The 22,050-nt window shown below is 31.4% G+C and overlaps 1 protein-coding gene across 2 annotated transcripts in view; it reads left to right on the forward strand.

Annotated features, from left to right (window-relative positions):
- Positions 1-21,685, forward strand: part of LOC105346841 (heat shock 70 kDa protein 12A-like) — a 72,418-nt gene extending 50,733 nt beyond the window's left edge. For both annotated transcript variants that reach the window (XM_066074471.1, XM_066074472.1), the window contains 4 exons: positions 6,204-6,345; positions 6,757-7,364; positions 15,963-16,100; positions 20,395-21,685. In XM_066074471.1, the coding sequence (XP_065930543.1) occupies positions 6,204-6,345; positions 6,757-7,364; positions 15,963-16,100; positions 20,395-20,736 (1,230 nt within the window). In that variant the 3' untranslated portion in view covers positions 20,737-21,685. The remainder of the gene's footprint in view (positions 1-6,203; positions 6,346-6,756; positions 7,365-15,962; positions 16,101-20,394) is intronic.
- The last annotated feature ends 365 nt before the right edge of the window (positions 21,686-22,050 follow it).

A 22,050-nucleotide genomic window follows, 5' to 3' on the forward strand; every position in this document is an offset into this window, starting at 1 on the left:
AAACATATATACACTGTTACGGTAATACTGCTGCTCAAAATTGGTAATGACGAGTTTTAAATTAAGGTGGTATGGGACGCCTCAATATTGAGAGATACTTCCGATCGAAATAAAGAGTAAATTCAATTATATTCTTATAAATGTTTTCTTCCCCGAAATTGTTACCTAACAGCTTAGCCCAATAGGTTAGAGCATCAACTACGGATCTGTAAGTCGTGAGTTCGAATCCCGCTGGGGCTTTTATAATTTTTAAACCACCAAACAAATTTTAAAGTGTAAATAACTGCAAATTTACATATTGTATCGTTAGGAAATAAGAAATAAGGTTGATTGTAATAGTTGAAATACATAAAAATCCCTTTTACATACTTAATTAACGTATTTATGAGCTTCCGGATATTTAAGGGTCGTACAAATCGGAATAATCTTACATCGTTTATTTGTACCACGTGGACTTTGATTAGCAGTGATTGACATGTGCTGAAAACTACAAGATCTTTGTCCGACTACGATCATCATGGTAAACGAGGTTAAAGGGACTCTCTAAACGGAAACATCATCACTTTCTTGATAATTAATAAATGGTCTACCAATATTGGTTCATTTTAAAATGAACAGACATTAATATGTCTAAAACCCCTCAAGGGGCCTCTTATACAAAAATGAATTTAGGTTGTAGCAACTCCTATGATAAACACGAAAAATACATGCTTCCAAAATAATAATTGTGATTATTTAAAAAACTTTGAACAGCTATTACCTGAGAAAAGTAGAAGAGATATATTTTTTTTTCAACAAACATGTCCAGGAGAATCTTCGCTGGCCCTGCATGTGTTTTGTTTATAGTAAATACATAGCATGCGTAGTATACTAGTAGAAGGCTGAATCCCGTAAAACGTTGCGATGTGAATATATATAGATCATACGTAATAAATAATTGTACTGAAATATTTAGATTTATTTCATGGAAAATTATGTAATTTTATGAAAGTTCATGAGTAGTACAAATATACCGAAACCGATCGGAAAACTTTTTCAAGTTATTTTTGGGAGTTGATTTTAATCAACTCTCCTATGCTGTTACTCAGACAAACCGAAAGTGAAACATTGTTTGGACCTCAGCACAAATCATTGCTGCTGACAAGACTTAGTTCTTGAAAATAATTGATGAATTCGATGTAATGTATGCTAAAGCATTGTTTTTCAAGAAAACTTATTCATAAAATACCTTGAAAATAGTCAGATTTTAAATGGTACGAACAATTTAAATATGTTTTGTAGTCGTATGTATTCCTACGCCAGAGTTAAAAAAAGTCTCGTTCAACTCGACGCTCCGCTGTCTCCGTAAATCCTTGTCGGAGATTTACGGTGTCAGCCGAGCGTTTGGTTGAACGAGACTAGAGTTCAATATTGCTTGGATCCATACAATTTTCAAGAAATATTTCTATCACTGATACATAGTTTGATTGAATTAATTTTATCTTAAAATATTATTTAACATTATTCATATGGGAGTTTCTAGACATACTTGCCGAAAAAGTCCGAAAATTTATATTATAAAAATGTGCATAATTCAAATTAAAAACTACATGTTCTTGTCATGCAAAATAACATATCATTGTTTTTAAAATAAATAAACATCGACAAAATCAACTCCCGTCAGTTCTTCAGTAATATGATTGGGAGTTGATTTTAATCAACTCTCCTATGTAGTTACTCTGAAACAGTGTTTGGACCTATGCACAAATCATCACCGCTGTTATGATTTAGTTCTGGAAAATAATTGAAAAATTCGATGTTATGTATGCTGAAGCATTGTTTTTTCAAACCCTGAAAATAGTCATATTTTAAATAGTTCGAACAATTTATTATTTTGTAGTTGTATGTATTTCTACGCCAGAATTCAATGTAGTCTCGTTCAACTAAACGCTCGGCTGTCTCCGTTAATCTTCGACAAACTCTCTCTTGCTTGTTGGAGATTAACAGAGACAGCCGAGCGTCTGGTTGAACGAGCCTAGAGTTCAATATTGCTTAGATTCTTACAATTTTTAGAAATATTTCGATTATTGATACATTATTTGATGGAATAAATTATATCTTTAAATATCACAGAACATATGATTCATATAGGGTTTTTTCGAAATTGATGTCGAAAAAATACGAAAATTATAAATATGTGCGTAATTCATATACAGATTAGATACTTCTAGTCATGCAAAATAACATATCGTTGATTTTTAATTAATAACAATCGATAAAATCAACTCCCGTCAGTACTTTGGTACTTTGATTTTAATAGCATGCACCGTACTGTCTCTTAAATAAATGTACAAATTTGGCTATCTAAATAAAGCATTGTGCGGCTATGGTACATCCACACCTTCAGAGTATTCTAGGCTGTACCTCAATGGCTATCTAGTTAGAACATTTGCAAAAGTAGCATTGACATATTATTCTTTGTCGACATTTCAACATTTTTCGTCCACGATCGCGTCTCCTGAACCTCGATTGAAACCATCTTTACGCAAGTTTTATGGTCATTGCAATGACCTTGTCAGCAAGTACAATATTTCATTAGGACACATGCTGACTGACTTTTTAAAACTATTTAATTAGACCATTATTTACACAATGGGTTGACTTCGGTTTGATCACACGCCGGGTGCGACCGGTCGGCAGGGAATGCTTTTTCCTCCTGGGCACCTGATTTCACCTCTATCTTGTTAGGGGTCTGCGATGCTCTGCTTTAAATTCGTATTTCGCTTTATGGATTTTTGAGATAGTTGACAGTTTGTTATTGTCATTTTCATTATGTTAATACCCAATTGCTTTTTTCACCGATACCAACTCACTTTAAAACCAGTTTAAACGAATCTTGCTGTAATGTGAAGAATATTACAATATTACATATACTCAAAAAATACCCTTGAAGATGAAATAACTTATAATGAAGCCTCTCATGTATTGAAAAAAATGTCAAATAATAAGACTCCTGAGAGTGACGGTTTCACTACAGAGTTCTTTAAAATCTTCTGGAAATACTTAGGAGACTTTGTTATTAGATCAATAAATCACGGATACAATCTAGGGAAGTTATTTGTTACACAAAAGCAAGGTATAATCACCTGCATACCAAAAGATGGAAAAAGTAAATTTTACATGAAAAATTGGAGGCCAATCTCTTTATTAAACGTAGTTTATAAAATATGGCCAGGCCGCATTGCTCAAAGAATGAAAACATTAATCAGTTCAATTATCAGTACTGATCAAAATGGCTTTGTTCCAGGAAGATATATAGGTGAAAATACTCGTCTTGTTTTTGATTTAATGCAATATACTGAGAATAATGACATTCCTGGATTACTGTTAATGATTGATTTTAAAAAGGCTTTTAATTCTGTCTCATGGAAATTTATTGATAAAACGCTTAAATTCATTAATTTTGGTCCATCGCTCAGAAAATGGATATCAGTTTTTCAACAAAACACCTCCTCCTCTGTATCACAAGCAGGTCACTTATCCAACTTTTTTAAATTAGAGCGTGGTTGTCGTCAGGGTGATCCAATTTCATCATATATCTTTTTACTATGTGCTGAGGTACTAGTTATCAAATTAAAAAATAATAAAAGTATAAATGGTATTAACATAAATAATTCAGAACTTTTGTTATCACAATATGCAGACGATACCCTTATTATATTAGATGGCAGTGAGAAGTCTCTCAGAGAAGCAATGAGAGTTATATAACTTTTATCAAATTTCTGGTCTCAAAATAAATATATCAAAAACTCAACTTGTCTGGATTGGTAGTAAAAAATACTCTTCTAATAGAATATGTGAGGAAATTAACTTTAAATAGACAAGCACCTTTAAACTTTTAGGTATATATTTTGATGTGGACTTAACAAATATACCAAAACTTAATTATGACAAGAAATTAGTAAAAATCAAGCATATCATTAATCAATGGAGTAAACGACGACTTACTCCACTTGGCAGTTTAACTCTTATAAAATCATTGCTTATTGCACAATTAAATTAATTCTTCATTTCTCCACCCTCCCCATCAAATATTTTCATGAAAATTCTAAATGAAACGCTTTTATATTTTTTATCGCATTCCAAAGTAGATAAACTTAAAAGAAAGCAAGTAGTGCAAGACTATATTAATGGAAGTTTAAAAATGCTTGATATTAACAATCACAATCTGGGATTAAAATCATCATGGATAAAAAGAATTCTTTATTCCCAAGAAACAAAATATAAAGTGCTGCTTGGCAAAACTGTATCTATAGAAAAAATATTAAAAACTGGATCAGACTATATTAATGTTGTTAAAAAAGGAAATAAAAAATCCTTCCTGGAAAGATACATTTACTGTCTTTCAAATAATTCAAGAAAAATTAGAAGTTCAATCATGGGATGAATCTATTACTCAACCTATTTGAAACAACTCGAAAATCAAAATTGAAAATAAAACAGTTTTCTATACAAACTGGTTTGATAAGAACATAGTATACATAGCAGATTTGCTTGATGAAAATGGAAATTTTTATTCTTTAGAAGATTTACAATAAAAATTAAGATAAAACAAATTTTCTGAATTATGCATCATTTAGAAATTCAATTACAGCAAGTCTCTCAAGCTCTAAAATTCAAATTGGAACAAATCGCCCTAGACCATTTCTTCCTCATAATATTAAAACATTTTGTAACAACAAAAAAAGGAACAAAACATATCTACAATATTCTTACTACAGAAAAAATTACTCCTCTTGGAAAAGTAAAATGGGGAAAGTTTTTTGAAATTTCAGACCTTCATTGGGAAAATATCTTCACATTTCCTTTTTCATACACCAAAGATTCTAAATTGCAACGGTTGCAATTTAGAATAAATCAGTATATTTTGACAATAAACTCATTTTTATTTAAAATAGGTAAAAGCGACACAAAGTTGTGTTCTTTATGTCAAAGTAACGAAGAAACTATCCTGTTTGATCTCAAAACCCATATAACTACACTTAAATACACTGCAACAAAACAAGGCAAATATAATAATTTCTTAAACAAATGGACTGACTGGCTCTTTCTCATGTACATGTAGATCCTGACCATTGACATATTTACTTAAGGCACGATTTATATACACCTTGTCTGAATACAACAACTCGGCAGTAAATATTTTGATTATGCCTACGTATTAATAAAATATTTCTGACATGATACATGTATCCTCATAATTCCCCCACTCTCTCCCCCCACTCTCCATTTCCTACTGTCCCTCATTTTCTCTCCCTTAAGATTGTTGAAATTGATCTTGTCAACAGATTTTTCAATTGTGCAAAATATGCTTACATGTATATATATATATATATTGTATGATATATTGTATGTGCAAATAAAATTGCCGGTAATATCATAATAAAAAAAAGATATTACAAGCCATCGCAAATATATCCCTTTGTTTTCTATTCAACCGGTTCAGATTAAAAATTTCTATTTGTGTTTAATGACATGTGGTGATAAAGAGAGTATTATTAAACTATTAAATTCAGCATAGTACATGTAGCTTTGTCTCAGATAAAGTCTTGTTCTATTTGAATATTGTTGCTGTTATTGTTGTGTATTCGTAGCTTCAATTGCATTATTTACTTTTTTTGATGAATAACACTCTCCGTTTTCTGATTTAAAAATGTTTTATTTTATGATAAGAAATTAATAACAAAACCCAATTAATGCACGTAGAAGCGCATTTATGAAGTTTTCCAGTCAATTTTTTATTTGATACTTAAATCAAAGAAAAATTATTAAATTAATTTCTTTACATAAAATGATAAACGATCGTTAGAATTCATTATTTATTTTATTTATGTAATTAAATTTAAATCTAAATAAAAATTATATTTATTAAAAAAACCGCAAGGAATTCTATTTATATTAATTCTTATTTTTATCCTGTTGATGGGATTAATGAAGCAGCATCTAATTCAGGTCACGGGTCTTATTTTTTTTTTAATATAAAAATTTCACTCCCCCAAAACCAATCATACTCTCATCTCCTACAAAGCTTTTGTACTTTGCATAGCCACACATGCACAATAAGCGAGTAATTTGTATGGCCATCTATGCGAGGGTATGATTGCATTTTGCTTATTTAGAAAATACTGAAATGTATTAACTTAAACACCTGTACGGTGATCCAGGCAGGCTGTTCATCAGAAAATATCCAGATCGTTGAGGAAGCTGCGGCTGTTTTACAGTTTTGTCTACACAACAAACAAGATGGAGGGGAAACATCGTTAGATGACAGGTGTAACAGGAAGTTCCTAATTGTTGAGTGTGAAGGTTTGCGAATTTAAATATAATCAACTAACAATATTTTACAAAACTGTAAATCAATCTCATCTATACGGTTGTGTGATCAACAAATGTTAAGAACTCAAATTTGGTAGTACTGATGGGGCCTAGGATCTTATATTGTAAATACTTTACACTACTAGACAAAGAAAAACAACACAAAAATAATTTTAAAAAATTGAGTACATCAGGTTGATGAGAATAAAAAAAAAAGAATGATCCTTTTCATTTATTAATGTAATTTTACATTTCAATTACTTGAAAAGATAACGTTACATTCTTTTGAATATATAAATAAATAGAATACAACAATATTAAGTATTTTTGATCTTTTGTTTCATTAATGTACAAGTACCGAATGTTTTCTTTACATCAATGTTTCCTTAATTCTATTTACAGAAGACAATGCAACTATGTCGGTCATACACTTAAGCAACGAAAATACGATGAAGATCGTGTTTAAAAATAACACAGCGATTTGGAGCGGAGACCACGTTCTACATGAGTTCGTTGAAATGATCAGTTTGAGAGCTAAGAAAGCCTTAGTAGATTTCTTTGAAAAATACCCCCTAGAATACTACGATTTTCTCCAGGAGGTAAAATCAAAAATCAAACGGATTTCGCCTAACTGCTTGAATATAAATATAAAGATATCGGCCGTCATGATGGAAGAGATACGATGTTCCGAAGGGTTGCAAGAAGCTGTCTTAAGAACGGGGCTTAAAATTAAATCCGATAAATTTGTCATAAAAACTGACCGGTTTCAAACTTTGTTTAGTGAGGCTGGAAAACGCATCGTAGACTATACAGAAAAGGAATTGTTAACAAAATTTTCAGATATCTATCAAATCATTCTTGTTGGAGAATTTGCACAATCACCGATGCTTCAGACCATTACCGAGACTTCATTTTCGGCAGAAAATATCATGATTCCATGTGAGGCAAATATGGCGGCAGTAAGGGGTGCAGTGTTTTTCGGTCAAGGGCATGTATCAGGTGTGCCAAATGTGAGTAAATTGAATTTTAGTTTAGTAGTATCTGCAATTTTTTTCTTTCTTCTATTATTGTTATATTACATGTATTACAGAGCAACGACAAAGTAAGTTTGTTGTAGGCTGTCTATTGTAAAAGTGACTTTAGTATTTTAATGTAATTTCTCTGTACTCAACATGAAGTCTGTAGAACATTTTCGAGAATTACTTTGTAAAAAGAAATAATCTGGAGACCTGTGTACAATTCAATGTTTTTGTGCTTTGGCTTTAGGGTTTAGAGCATATTTAAGCTGGGGGTTTTTTCCCCGAAATTCTAGGAATTCGGGATATAAATATATTTCATTCGACAGACACAGAAAAAGATAAATATCTAGTTTTCTTACTATTGCATTTAAATATTGTTTTTTAAATTGCTCCTTCACAGTGCTTTCAGAAACAAACAGGACGGATAAACTCAATTTGATCAAACTATTAATTTTTAAGTGTCATTTAAAGATTAATAGCGTATTTTAGCTCATCTGAGCTTTTCTGATCACATTTCTTCTCAGAAAATAATCAGCGAGGAAAGCTGAAACTTACACGGAATCATCCTCAATAGGTGCCAATTCAAAGTTGTCAAAATCATAACCCCCTTGGAAAGGTAGGGGTCACAATGGGGATCGAATTTCCGCATAGGAATTTAATATCTATACTACTATATTAAAATAATAGACTCGAATTTTTAGTCTTTAATACCGATAAATCGGAAGAAAACTGTCTTTTGTTTTATATATTTTAAACATCATTGGTACTTGAAGATTACCAATTTGTTTTTATTTTTTCTCAGTTAAGCTTCGCCTATTAATAAACAGCGAAAATTCCTCAAAAAATCCCGGAAATCACCTGAATATTTTGGATTTTACAATCTTGCGCTTGCGCAATACATTCACGCTAACGGGATCTTTAGTTTGTTTCCATAATATCACATCTGCATGAATAAACTCAGAAATGATAATACAGATACGGGTAAATTTTCATTGGACTTTTGCTATATATTCTGTTCATATATATTTATTTTAATGATTTCTTATGAGAGAAAGTATAAAATAACAAATATACATTTCAACTAAGTTCTTACTTTTGTCTTCGTGATGACAAAAATAGTTGATTGAATGCAAAAAAGTAACATTATATTTAATAGGAGAGTGAAGATAGAATATGTTTTATCGTAAAAATGAATAATGTCCTAATGACCCAGTTTTACAAAGAAAATACGTGCACGTTGGTGAAAAGGTGTTGAATTCTTCCATTCTCTGGATTAAAATTTTTAGTTGAAAGGTATTTGCCGTCTCAAAAAGGTTTGTTGTGATGAATTTGACTATCATTTTCAAGGCAACTTCATTAATTTTCTCCAAAAGCGTTCCGGAGCGATTCTGCAATTTTCTGCTACATTACGGGTATAAGGGATGCATTCTAACTAGCTGTGGTGAGGGCCTTTCCCGAGACACAGTTAGATTATTCATATTAAGGAAAGTGTAGTGAAACTAATAGCATTATTGTAGGCCTATAGCTTTGTTATGCAAATGTCAATAATAAGGTGTGTCGATGTACCCATTTCGTAAATGTCCGATATGCAATGTCAACCCATGCACGCACGGGTCAAAGTCTAGTATATAGAGAAATCTGTATAATTCTTTTCCAAAACCAATTGGCAAGGAAAGCTGAAACTTGTGTGAAAGTATTCTCAGGTAGAGTAGATTCAAGTCTGTTCAAATCATATTTTCTGGGGGTAGGTCACAATGTGCGGGATTGCAAGAATATGGTGGCACGTTTCTGCCATCTACATAATTTTAGTCAACAAAGCATATCACGTTAAGTCGAAATAACTATCTTGTTAAGTCAAAACCACTTTCTTGTTTCTTAACGAACTCGGACTTCTATTGTGTCTAATCTACATACGCTATTATATTTTTTGTGATAAACATCTCGACAAGATGAGATAATTTATCTTGTATCTTGACTAAAACTTGCCATCCACAAAACGAGATTTTGCGTGTAAAACAATTGTATACTCGTATTTCTACGGAAACGTGTAACAGCCTCTTGATGTTGTGTTTAAGCTCTAAACGGTAAATTAAAATTAGTGTCATCTTGTACAAAGAAAGAACAAACAAATCGAAATATTTTGGATGATTTAACCGCTCATTTCAAGCTTTGTTGACTTTGATTAAGTCAAAATATTATTTTGCGTTATAATTTTGCCGCATTTATATAAATGCGTGGAAATTGTCTCTCTATCTTTTATATTGAAAATTTATTATGCTGAAATTTTATAATTTGTGGAGCTTTCGCGTCCATGTTTTGATGACTTCTTGTCTGTTTACAAGGAATGTCAACTTAAGTATGTCGAATTAATGTCAGTTATAAACACAATAATTTAAAGCAGTAAACGTAATAGCTAACTGCAAAGCTCTACAATCGTGAGAAACAGGGGCGTGGCACATTCTTTAGTAATAAAAAAACAGCTTTAAAGTGTAAATAAACGAGTGCAAAGATAAAACAAAAATGATACAACAAAGATTTCAACATTTGTTTTTTATTTCAGTTAATACATGATTCTAGTTTAACTAAATTTGTAATACAAAACGAAAAAACGTTTTCTAGATTTTAATTAGGTTTCAAATAATTCATGTATAAATGTATACATGAGGAGTTTTATATATACCCAATTAATGATGCTTCTGCATAATTCGAAGTGCTTTTGAAAGATTAAATATAAAATTACTGAGAAAAATATGCATTTCCGAATGCTCTACATACATCTTAAAGTTCAATTTAAAAGTAAAAAAAAATGAAAGACTAAATCTTTAAGTAGGGAACCTTAATAGCTGAGATTAGTTGATGGTAACGAAAAAGGATATAACAAATCCCAAAGAATGCAGTTTTTGAAATGTTAAATGAATAGTACCTGAAATAAAAAATGTTTTTCTTAAACTAAAATAATTTAAATTCAGTCTGTATATATGGTCTTAACCAGAGCTTAAACTCCAAAGCATCTAGGGAGTTTACCATCCCTTCACCATATCATGGCATTCTATCGGTAAACTAATTTTTCTAGTCGTTCAAATTTTAGTGAACATCCCTCTCTAATCTTAGACAGGTCGCAAAGGTGAATTTGCCAAACACAATTATGTTGCAATAAATTATGCGACATTTAATTTTGGCGGCATAGTCTATACACATTATTTTAGCGCGACATTGCGGAATTCGACTTTAACAGATTAAAGTGCTTAAGACGTCAAAAACATGTCGAAATGGTGTCACTAAATAAATTTTGTTGTCATAAATAAATGGCTAAACCTTAAAAAATATATTTATGTGAATATATCGCGTTCTAACGCAACAATGAGAGGCGGTTAAACGTTTCCGTATATTTCGGAACTCATTACTCAATATTTCAGAAATTTTTTATTATGGTGGCATATTTCTGCCATCCACATAATTTCAGTCAACATAGCAAGTTACGTCAAGTCGAGATTACTATCTCGTCAAGTCAAGATAAATTTCTTGTTTCTCACCAAATGCCGATTTTTACTTTGTCTATTTAGCATAAGCGTTTACATTTTGTTGCGATTACTATCGTGGCAAGATGCGATAATTTATCTTGAAATGTATCTTTCCTAAAATGTACGGAAGCGTATCGGGGCCTACACTTGTTGTGTTTTAACTTATAAATTGTCCTTCTTTTTATTGTATTATCAACATATAAAGTATTGTGACCTCTTATTTATGTAAATGAATTGAATTGTATCTTGTGATATCTATATAATTTAAATCACCTTATTGAATTTTACCAGTTTTATTGCTATCTGCGTTCTCGACTTTAAAAAATATGAAGTTTTGAAATGTTGATTTATGAATGTGAACTAATAATATTGAGATAGAAAATTAGACAAAGAACAATAAAATAAATCCTTTGATAGAAAATTAGACAAAGAACAATAAAATAAATGCTTTATAGCCATGTGGATATCAATATACTTTCGTTTTTAGGGAACATATTGCGAAAATATTATTGAATAAACTTCGCGGGTGCGGGAGTTCTGAGGGTGACGTCACAGAATTCTTCATTTAGCTGTAGGCACATAAAGACTGACATTGACATTTTGATATGAATCAAAAACAAAGAATAGAAATTACTTCATAATAATTACAATTAGTAAAAGTATTTGTTATCGTAGTTAGAGGACTGCTGTATGATCTATATTGTTATGATCTAATATGTTTGGGTTACTTTCCAATGAACATGTGATATGAGTTTTGAGATAGATACATGTAATTGAACATTTAAACTACATGAACCCCTTCACTTACATGTATTATATTACCCCCCCCCCCCACACACACACACACACACCACCACCACCACCACCACCACCACCACCCAAAAATGTTTTATTTACCAAAGCGTCAAAACAAAATATACAATAATTGTATTTGCTCTTAAATAAAATTATGCATGAACTGAGAGCATGAGCGTTGCGTTTTCTCATCATTATGATTTGATGCGAGTCTTTTTACCACGCGAATAAAGACAACACTCACATCAAATCATGGTAATGAGAAAATGCAACGCTCATGCAGTTATTTCATGCATGATAGTATTTGGTATCGTAGTTACATGTAGATTACATTGTAGTTGAGAGGGTGGATGATTCATCTAATAAAATTGCTTTGAGATTGCGTATTATCCATTTGAAGACGAAGACAGATGGGTGAAACATTGTTTAGCCTCATCAATGGGAGACCGTTGTAACAACGTGATTATTGAATCATTATCATAATTTGGGAGTAGGACTGCTCATGTCTACCACCCCTAACTACGATGTCGCTATACCTATAATGCATACATTTTCATTGTTCTATGTCAACATTTCTTTCTCGATATGATTAAAACCCATTTTTAAATTATTATTTTTAACTCCGTATTTTGTTAAGTCGCATTGCGGGTTATAAAGCGTAAATTGCGCCAACTCAGGTTATACTCGTATAACTTGGATAGACATTGAGTTCATTTCTTAAATATCCTAATGTGTATGAATGTGTTTTTCTTTATTTGCGTCATTTCCCGCCATATGTCGACGAGAGAAGTGACGTAACTGTTAAGGATTACATTTACTCAAAAAAAAAAAAATCACCGATAATAATGAAAAGCCAACTATTGTATGTTTTAGTGTTATAGACCTTTGATTGCAGTGTTATTTTTATCTTTTAAAAAAGTACGTCAATGACCTACTTTTTAATTTTTTTTTCAATGGCCATTAACTTAAAAAGTATGTCATTGACGTACTTTTTTGAAAGACGAAATTATAAGAATAATTAGATTTTTCTGAAGAAAAATGACCCAGGGGCTATAACAATCCGATTTTGAGAAATCAAACTCGGAGTAAACAACACACTTAACAGCCAATTTGTGGCAATGTAAGAATGTTTTGTGTGTGCTTGCTACGGATATGAAAAACTATATTCAGCGATTTATATACAAGTTCGGTGTTTATAACTTCAAAATCAGTTGAACAGAGTGAAAATTCAAGTAATTTCAAAGTCGAATCTTGGATACGGGATAACCAATTTCTATTCTTTGGTACGGGAGGGCGTCATTTTTTTTACGGGGGATATTTTTCTTCATGTATCACATGAAGAAATATAGCGCCCGTGTCTTTTTTTGTTCAGAAAAATCCAATTATTCTTCAGCAAGGGGGGGGGGGGTCATTATTCTACGTCGAAAAATGACCCCCGGTCATTATTCTACGGGGGTCATTATTCTTCATTACACCGGCAAGGTTATCGGGAAACGGCGACTTAATGGAACGGTTAACATCGTCACAAGGCTTCAACGAGGACGATCGCAGCTTAAAAATGATATTTATTGCAAAATTGGGTCCAGACATTTTTGCAGTTTTAATGTTTTTCGATGTAGTAGGACAAACTTTCTGGATCCGCGCATGTACAATTAAGGTCAATTGTTAATTTTCAATCTTTACAGACCATCATATCTATATTACATCTTTATCTAGATATGGAGGTCCTCCTAGATATCACCTGTTTATAAATACACTAATTTTCTCATAATATTTTATATTACATACTCTTTCAACGTCCTGAATTAAGGTGACTGTAAAAATAACTTACCTGATCCTACTGGTATAATCTGTCTTGTTTTTAACCAGAGTTCTTTACACATTGTCGGACTGGCCCCTCTGTCAGCTTTCATATCACCCCGATGACCAGGATAAGAACAAGTTCTCTTTGATCTTTTCCACCGTGCTCCCAACTCTTCGCGGTGCTTCAGGCATATTTTCATAGAAAGCGCTGCCTTATCGATGATGAAATACCCACTTCGATACAATATTACTATGTACTCAGGACATATGTGAGCATTAGACACACACCTGTCTAGAATTTGTGCACTTTTGTAAACTGTATAAGTGATTCATAATATCCCTGTCACACTCATAAACAGAACAAATGTTTGCAAGATCACATTCAGATCCTCCGGATCCATTATAAAAGTTACATAATATAGCAGGACATTCAGCTGCTAAACTTAGTGTGTTTTCACCCATTTTCATGAACAAATATGTGAAGCTAAATTAAAATAATCTCATGGTTCCTTCTGATGGAAAATGATAGGGTCGTAATGATCAAATAACTTGTATTCACCCCATTGTCATAAACTATGTTTTCAATGTGACCTCCATTTGGCGTCTCTTCACCTTTTTAACCTCCTCTGCCTAGAGATTGCATCAAAGGGGAGGTAAATATTACAAATCATATTTCACAGCCAAAAATTAATTTACAGGTTTGGGGAGCGATAGTATCAATATAACAATTATTTATGACAAGAAAATATCAATTTTTAATTAATTTATTCTTTCAAAATCCATTTTAACTTATTTTTTGAAATATAAATATATTTAATAATATGCTAGAATATGCTCATTTTGATGGAATGTATCAGTCAATATATTATCATTGCGTGTTATTCTTTGAGAGTCCAAAAGTGGATTTTTGAGAAATGAACACTTATGCCTTCTCCTAAACAAATCATGATAAGTTTTGAAGATGCAGGCGTTTACAGGTATATTTATACCTTTATCAAAGTTGCTTTTATACATCTAGCAAAATTGGCAAACTGCCAGTTTTCAAAATTTCTTTTTCATGGTTTAATGGGCAGTTTTTAATAATGTAAATGGGTATTATGAAAAATGATGTTTTAGGTAACATATATATAAATACAACAATTGTGATAAATGTTCTATTATTTTCTTTTTTTTAAAAATAGAAGAACACCAGCAAGCAATTGAATTCAAAATTTGGACTTTTATGGGATAATCTTTCAGTTTTAAACACTTTTTAAAAATATCTAAGATGTACGCTTGTGGACGATTTTGGTAATATTGCATGACTTTCTCTGAGACGCTCACTTAAAATCACAAAAAGCTAACGAAGTGAGAACATTTCTTCATAGATATCAAACAATTGTTACTTGCATTCGTTTTAATGCTCATATTTTATAAATTTTGAGAGGATTTGAGAGAATTCGGGTGATTTTCGCAAATTTTGGGCATTCCTGACCTTTGGTTTCCAGGAGTTTTACAAGTAAAATCTATACACACTATAAAACCTAATAGGCCGAGGTGAACTGACGTTAAAATTAATTTTTAAAAGGAAAAAAAAATCTAATTTGAAAATTATGTTAAAAATCTTTACAATACCCATAGAATCATAAATCAATTAAAAAAAAATACTTGAGGCATTGCTTATATACTGTAGCGTAAAAATTATAGATTTTATACTTTTTTAGCATTCATTTTTAAAATCATACTGTTTTATTTATTATTATGATAGTATATACAGACATATTTCATAGGATGCGCCCACCCCAACGGTCGCACCGTTAAACGTTTTATTTATATATTTTTTTTTTATTTAAATAGGATCTACATGTGTTACACCACATTGTCCAGATAGTGTTTATTTTGACTTCATTAAGCTGATTTTATTATGCTTATTGTTTTTCAGATGAGCATTGCGGTCCATGGGTGTCTTGTTAAAAAGATCTCTAGCCTTTTTTTGAAATGTTTACATACTGACCCTAAAATTGTGGTTTAAGTTTAAAAAGGAATTAAACAAAACTTATTTTTGATGAAAATTCTATTAATTTAGTTATCAATTTAACCATCAGAGCGAGCATAATAGTTAGCAATTTAATATAGATGTTCATTTATATAGATACTGTGGAATCATTTAATTTCGTGGGCGCCAATTTTCGTGTATTGCAGGATTTTTGCTTATTCATGGGGATGCAATTTCGTGGATGCGTCGGTTTTCGGTTTCAGTAGCTAAACTAAATCTTTAATAATTAGTTGTCGTGGAGGATGTAAATTCGTGGGTGAGGGCTACCCACGAATACCACGAAAATTGAGCCACCTCGAATTCTAATGATTCCACAGTATTATGATGCCCTGTCAATTCCTAGTAACATGTACATGTAAAAAGGTTCATGTAGATATCAAAACACATCAGAATTACTTGAGTTTTACAGAATGTTGATGTTTGTGTTTTGTTTAGATGGTTCCCAATGTTCAAGATACACCTATAAACAATGCACAAGTTGCATTACCAAAGGCGCTATCAAAGGAAAAAGGACTTAGAAAAACCACGATAGAGGAGTTTTTCGGTGAAGGGCATTTATCAGGTGTGCCAAATGTGAGTAAATTGAATTTTAGTTTAGTAGTATCTGCAATTTTTTTCTTTCTTCTATTATTATTATATTACATGTATTACAGAGCAACGACAAAGTAAGTTTGTTGTAGGCTGTCTATTGTAAAAGTGACTTTAGTATTTTATTGTAATTTCTCTGTACTCAACATGAAGTCTGTAGAACATATTCGAGAATTACTTTTTAAAATGATATAAAAAGAAATAATCTGGAGACCTGTGTACAATTCAATGTTTTTGTGCTTTGGCTTTTTGGGTTTAGAGCATATTTAAGCTGGGGGGTTTTTCTCGAAATTTTTGGAATTCCGGATATAAATATATTTCATTCGACAGACACAGAAAAAGATAAATATCTAGTTTTCTTAATATTGCATTTAAATATTGTTTTTTAAATTGCTCCTTCACAGTACTTCCAGAAACACACAGGACGGATAAACTCAATTTGATCAAACTATTAATTTTTAAGTTTCATTTAAAGATTAATAGCGTCTATTAGCTCACCTGAGCTTTTTTGATCACATTTCTTCTCAGAAAATAATCAGCGAGGAAAGCTGAAACTTACACGGAATCATCCTCAGTAGGTGTCAATTCAAAGTTGTCAAAATCATAACCCCCTTGGAAAGGTAGGGGTCACAATGGGGATCGAATTTCCGCATAGGAATTTAATATATAGAGAGAAATCTGTAAAAAAAAAAATCTTTTCCAAAACCAATTGTCAAGGAAAGCTGAAACTTGCGTGAAAGTATTCTTAGGTAGGGTAGATTCAAGTCTGTTCAAATTATATTTTCTGGGGATAGGATGTGGTCACAATGTGCGGGATTGCAAGAATATGGTGGCACGTTTCTGCCATCTATATAATTGTGGTCAACATAGCATATCACGTCAACTCGAGATAACTATCTTGTCAAGTCAAGACAGCTTTCTTGTTTCTCAACAAACTCCAACTTCTTTTTTGTCTAGTCTACATAAGCTATTATATTTTTGTGATAACTATCTCGACAAGATGAGATAATTTATCTTGTATCTTAATTAAAACTTGCCATCCACAAAACGAGATATTGCATGTATAACAATTGTATACTCGTATTTCGGAACTCATTACTGAATATTCCAGAAAACTATTTATTATGGTGGCATATTTCTTCCATCCACATAATTTTAGTCAACATAGCATATTACGTCAAGTCGAGATTACTATCTCGTCAAGATAAATTTCTAGTTTCGTAGCAAATTCCAACTTCTATTTTGTCTATTTAGCATAAGCTATTACATCTTGTTGCGATTACTATCGCGGCACGATGAGATAATTTATCTTAAAATGTATCTTGACTAAAATGTGTTGCATTTGCAAATGCTGCGATCCACAATACATAATACATGTATAACAACTGTATAATCGTATTTCAGATATCATTACTCGTTTCCCTAACGTTTTTAAAAAGGGGCTTGTGCGTAGTTAAAATGAAAAATATTAAGTGTCCGATATTTAACTTTTAATATTTTCTCTTTAGTTGCAAATTCATATCTGAGCTTTAGACGACGCATTGAATAAAAGACGGATGGCGCAAGGATTATATTAAACTTCATCTAAATTAAATTAATACGATTGAAGATAAAAGTATTAAAAACAATAATCAGAAAACCATTTATGTTGTAATTAGGAATGAAAACAAACAAAATATTAATAGAAAGAATTCATCAAAATAGAACCAAAGGTAAAATCATGATTTTGTTCAATTCATAATAGATCACTTTCAATCTCATGTATTAGGTTAAAGTATTTAAGCAATGCAACTTTATAAATATTACTAGTAGGCTAATTGTCCGAACAATTAGAGGTCTTTCCACCTTAATATGTCTAATGAATTGCTAGATTGCTCAATAAGGTCTACAAAAACTTATTATACCTATGATACATGTTGTAATATAAAATGGGAAAACCACAAAGCCATAAAATGATACATGATTTTTAAAGAGATTTTCTTTTATTTTCAAGCCATTTATTTAAGAATTCCATGTTGTATATATCGTAAACATTCATTAAATAACTTTTCGGATTTTTTTTTTCACTTACATGTACTATAAACAAAACTGAGCAAAGTGAATTTTTTCTACACAATCCTATAAACAGTATACCTAACAATAGAAGAGGGTGTTCTTGAGGCTAGGTGTCTTTGTACAAAATGAATGGCTGACTGTAAAAACCAGTTCCACTTGAGTAACCACAGGTCTTGATGTGATACCTGGCTGACCCAAGTGAATACCTAATTTCGCAATCCAGCAAGGTATTGAAACCCTTACTATAATTCCGTAATTCAAATGATATGAAAATTCATTAATTAACAGACTTCTCAATGACATTGACCTTTGACCTTTATGTCATTTTGTTTGGCCAAGGTAGATGCTTCTATTCCAAGTGGTCCGACGTCTCTATGATGGATAGTAAAAAAGTTGGAAGTGATTTCATCAAAGTTTCAATATTTTCAGGGGCAATAACTGCTATAAGGGGGCCTCGGATCCATTCGGTATAAAAAGATTGAAGAACCCTCTAAGTGTACTGAATACATTGGTAAAAGTTTCAAGTCAATATCTCTTATGGTTTCAGAGGAGTAGCGATAACAAGCATTTAGTTTAATAGAGACAATAACTCTGTGATTATTCAAAGGTGTGAGCCAAGGGGTTATATTTCAAAATGTCAGACAATGTCCTACCATATCCCTGGAAAAGTTTTTTCTCTAGCACCCTAAACAAAGGGATAAAAAAACTCGTTAATTAACAGATTTGCAAATGACCTTGACCTTTGACCTTTATGTCATTTGTTCGGCCAAGGTAGACGCTTCCATCTCAAATGGTCCGACGTCTCTATGACAAATAATAAAAAAGTTGAAATGATTTTATAGAAAATTAAATACTTTCAGGGCCAATAACTGTTAGAAGGGGGGCTTAGATCCTTTCGGTATCGTTAGATTGAAAAACTCTTATGGTTTCAGAGGAGTAGCGATAACAATCTTTTCGTACACAAGGACAATAACTTTGTAAATTCTGGGGGTTATCAAGCACAGGGTCATTTGGTAACATAACTTAAAACGGTCAATTACATGAAGAAAGAAATAGTTCAATATGTCTAATAATAAAATAATAATGAAAGGTGGAAAGACCTAAAGAAATGGAACGGTTGGCAACGTCACAAGGCTTCAACGAGGACGATCGCAGCTTAAAAATGATATTTATCGCAATATTGGGTCCAGACATTTTTGCAGTTTTAATTTTTTTCGATGTAGTAGGACAAACTTAAGTTACAGTTATCCAGTTTTGTAGAATATGGTAACCTAGACACCATATTGTTTCCTAATCGGCAAGGATGAAATTCGTTGCCACAAGCGCTTGCCGGCAACAGCGTTCAAGCAATCGGCGACGATGGCAACATCGACAAATCTGGCGATGCCAATTAAATGGAAATGAAATTACTGTAAATTGAATCACCAAAATCTGAAATCCTCTTAAAATCACAAAAAGCTAACGAAGTGAGAACATTTCTTCACAGATATCAAACAATTGTTACTTGCACTCAGTTTGATGGTTACATTTAATAAATTTTGAGAGGATTTGAAAATTATGTTAAAATCTTTACAATACCCATAGAATCATACATCAATTTTAAAAATAAAACTTGAGGTTTTGCTTATATACTGTAGCGTAAAAATTATGGATAAAATTATATTTTCAAATTCATTTAATTTTTTAGCATTCGTTTTTAAAATCATACTATCTTATTATTAATTTATTATTATGATAGTATATACATACATATTTGATGATAGGATGCGCCCGCCCTAACGGTCGCACCGTTAAACGTTTTATTTATAATTTTTTTTATTTATACAGGATCTACATGTGTTATACCAGATTGTCCAGATAGTGTTTATTTTGACTCCATTAAGCTGAATTAATCATACTTATTGTTTTTCAGATGAGCAATGCGGTCCATGATCCTCTTGTTAAAAATATCTCTTGCCTTTTTCGAAATGTTTGCATACTGACCCTAAAATTGTGGTTTAAGTTAAAAAAGGAATTAAAACAATACTTATTTTTGAAAAAAATTCTATTAATTTAACTATCAGACCATAATGTTTAGAAATTTAATATAGATGTTTATATGATACCCTGTTAATTCCTAGTAACAGGTACATGTAAAAAGGTTCATGTAGATATCAAAACACATCAGGATTACATGTAACTGAAAGTTGAGTTTACAGAATGTTGATGTTTGTGATTTGTTTAGATGCCTCCCAATGTTCAAGATACACCTAATAACAATGCACAAGTTGCATTACCAAAGGCGCTATCAAAGGAAAGAAGACTTAGAAAAACCACGATAGAGGAGAAAAAACCAAACCTTAGCGAATCCAGAAAAATTGCTCAGCAGCCTACATTACCAAAAGTGGTATCAAAGGAAAGAGAACTTAGAATAAGCACAATAGAAGGTAATGAACCGAGCCCTAGCGAAGTGAGAGAAATTGCTCAACAAGCTGTGTTTTTAAAGTTGCTATCAGAGGAAAGAGGAGAGAGCGAATCCAAAGAAATTAAAGAAATTTCTCAACAAACACTATGTGTGATACTGTAATTTATTGAGAATACAATTTGTTAAGTTGGTGATGATTAATACGAAAACATTGAACTTACCTGAGCTAAAATCTCAGGCGAGATATTTTGACCGCGCTTTGTTCGGGGTCCTCTTTTAAATTCCTGGCCAACTGTCCAATAGTGAATAATTGAACTTCTTATAGAGAACTAGAACAATAATAAAGTGGTTTGGCACATCGTTTTATTTTTTGACAATTCCAATAAATATTAATTCTTAAAGATGAAGTCATTGATAAGAAATTGATACGAACTCTCATTTATTCTATCTTTAAATTATCATTTTAAAAGATGAATTCATCAATAAAAAATGATACAAACTTTCATGCATTTTTATGATTTGCATTTGCTTTAACAGAAAAATAGAAATACTGTTGTGGATGCAGATATTACAAGATTAAATTTTAAAAATTGCTCTACAATTATGTCTGAAATCATATGTCAAACGAGTCAAGTAAGTTTCTTTTAAAATTGTTATACAGTAAAGCATGCTGGGGACGGGCAATTTTACTTCGTTATAAGTGTAATTCGTAATATCCGTCAAGCTTACACCATGCCATAAAGTCACGGGGAATGAAAATCACTTCGCTGTAAGCGTCAATGTATTGTTGGCTATAACCGTGTTTTACTGTAGTATTTTTTGAAGGGCAATCCATGTTTGTTGATATTTTTTAAATACTTGATCGAAAAAATCTACGTTATTATCAACAATTGCATTTATGAACTATTAAACAAATATATAAGAAACATTAGAAAAAAGAATTAAAATGAAACAAATGAAATTTTTGAAAAAAAATATCATTTTAAATAATTTAAATCATTGTGATTTAAAATAAAAAAGAATTATGTCAAAATAGCAAAAAAATCCCCAAGTGACATTTTTCTTCTGAAAATTCAATAAGCAAAATAACATAAATTGATATTATATAATAATATTACAGCGCTTCAAATCATTACGTTCGTGTGATATAATCCATTATTAGAATTTTTATACTTTTGTACATAGATATTTTGAATACCATGAGGAAAATTTATTCACATTCTTAGTTTTATCATTTTTGGTTTTTTTTTCTCTTTTATATATTATTGTTTAATGATTGTCCAAAATGAATGTCAAATATTTTATCAAAAGGTTTGGAAATTATTTACAATTTAATGTTGTTTTTTTAATATATTTACTTTAATAATATAAAAGCTTATCAAATCGGCTTTGGAATATGCTGTTAGCTAATTATATCATGTGTAATTAAGAATAAATTCAAAACCTTCAAATATCTTGTTAGCAGCTAAAACATAC

Source organism: Magallana gigas, chromosome 2 (assembly GCF_963853765.1).
Source record: "Magallana gigas chromosome 2, xbMagGiga1.1, whole genome shotgun sequence".
NCBI classification, from domain to species: Eukaryota; Metazoa; Mollusca; class Bivalvia; order Ostreida; family Ostreidae; genus Magallana; species Magallana gigas.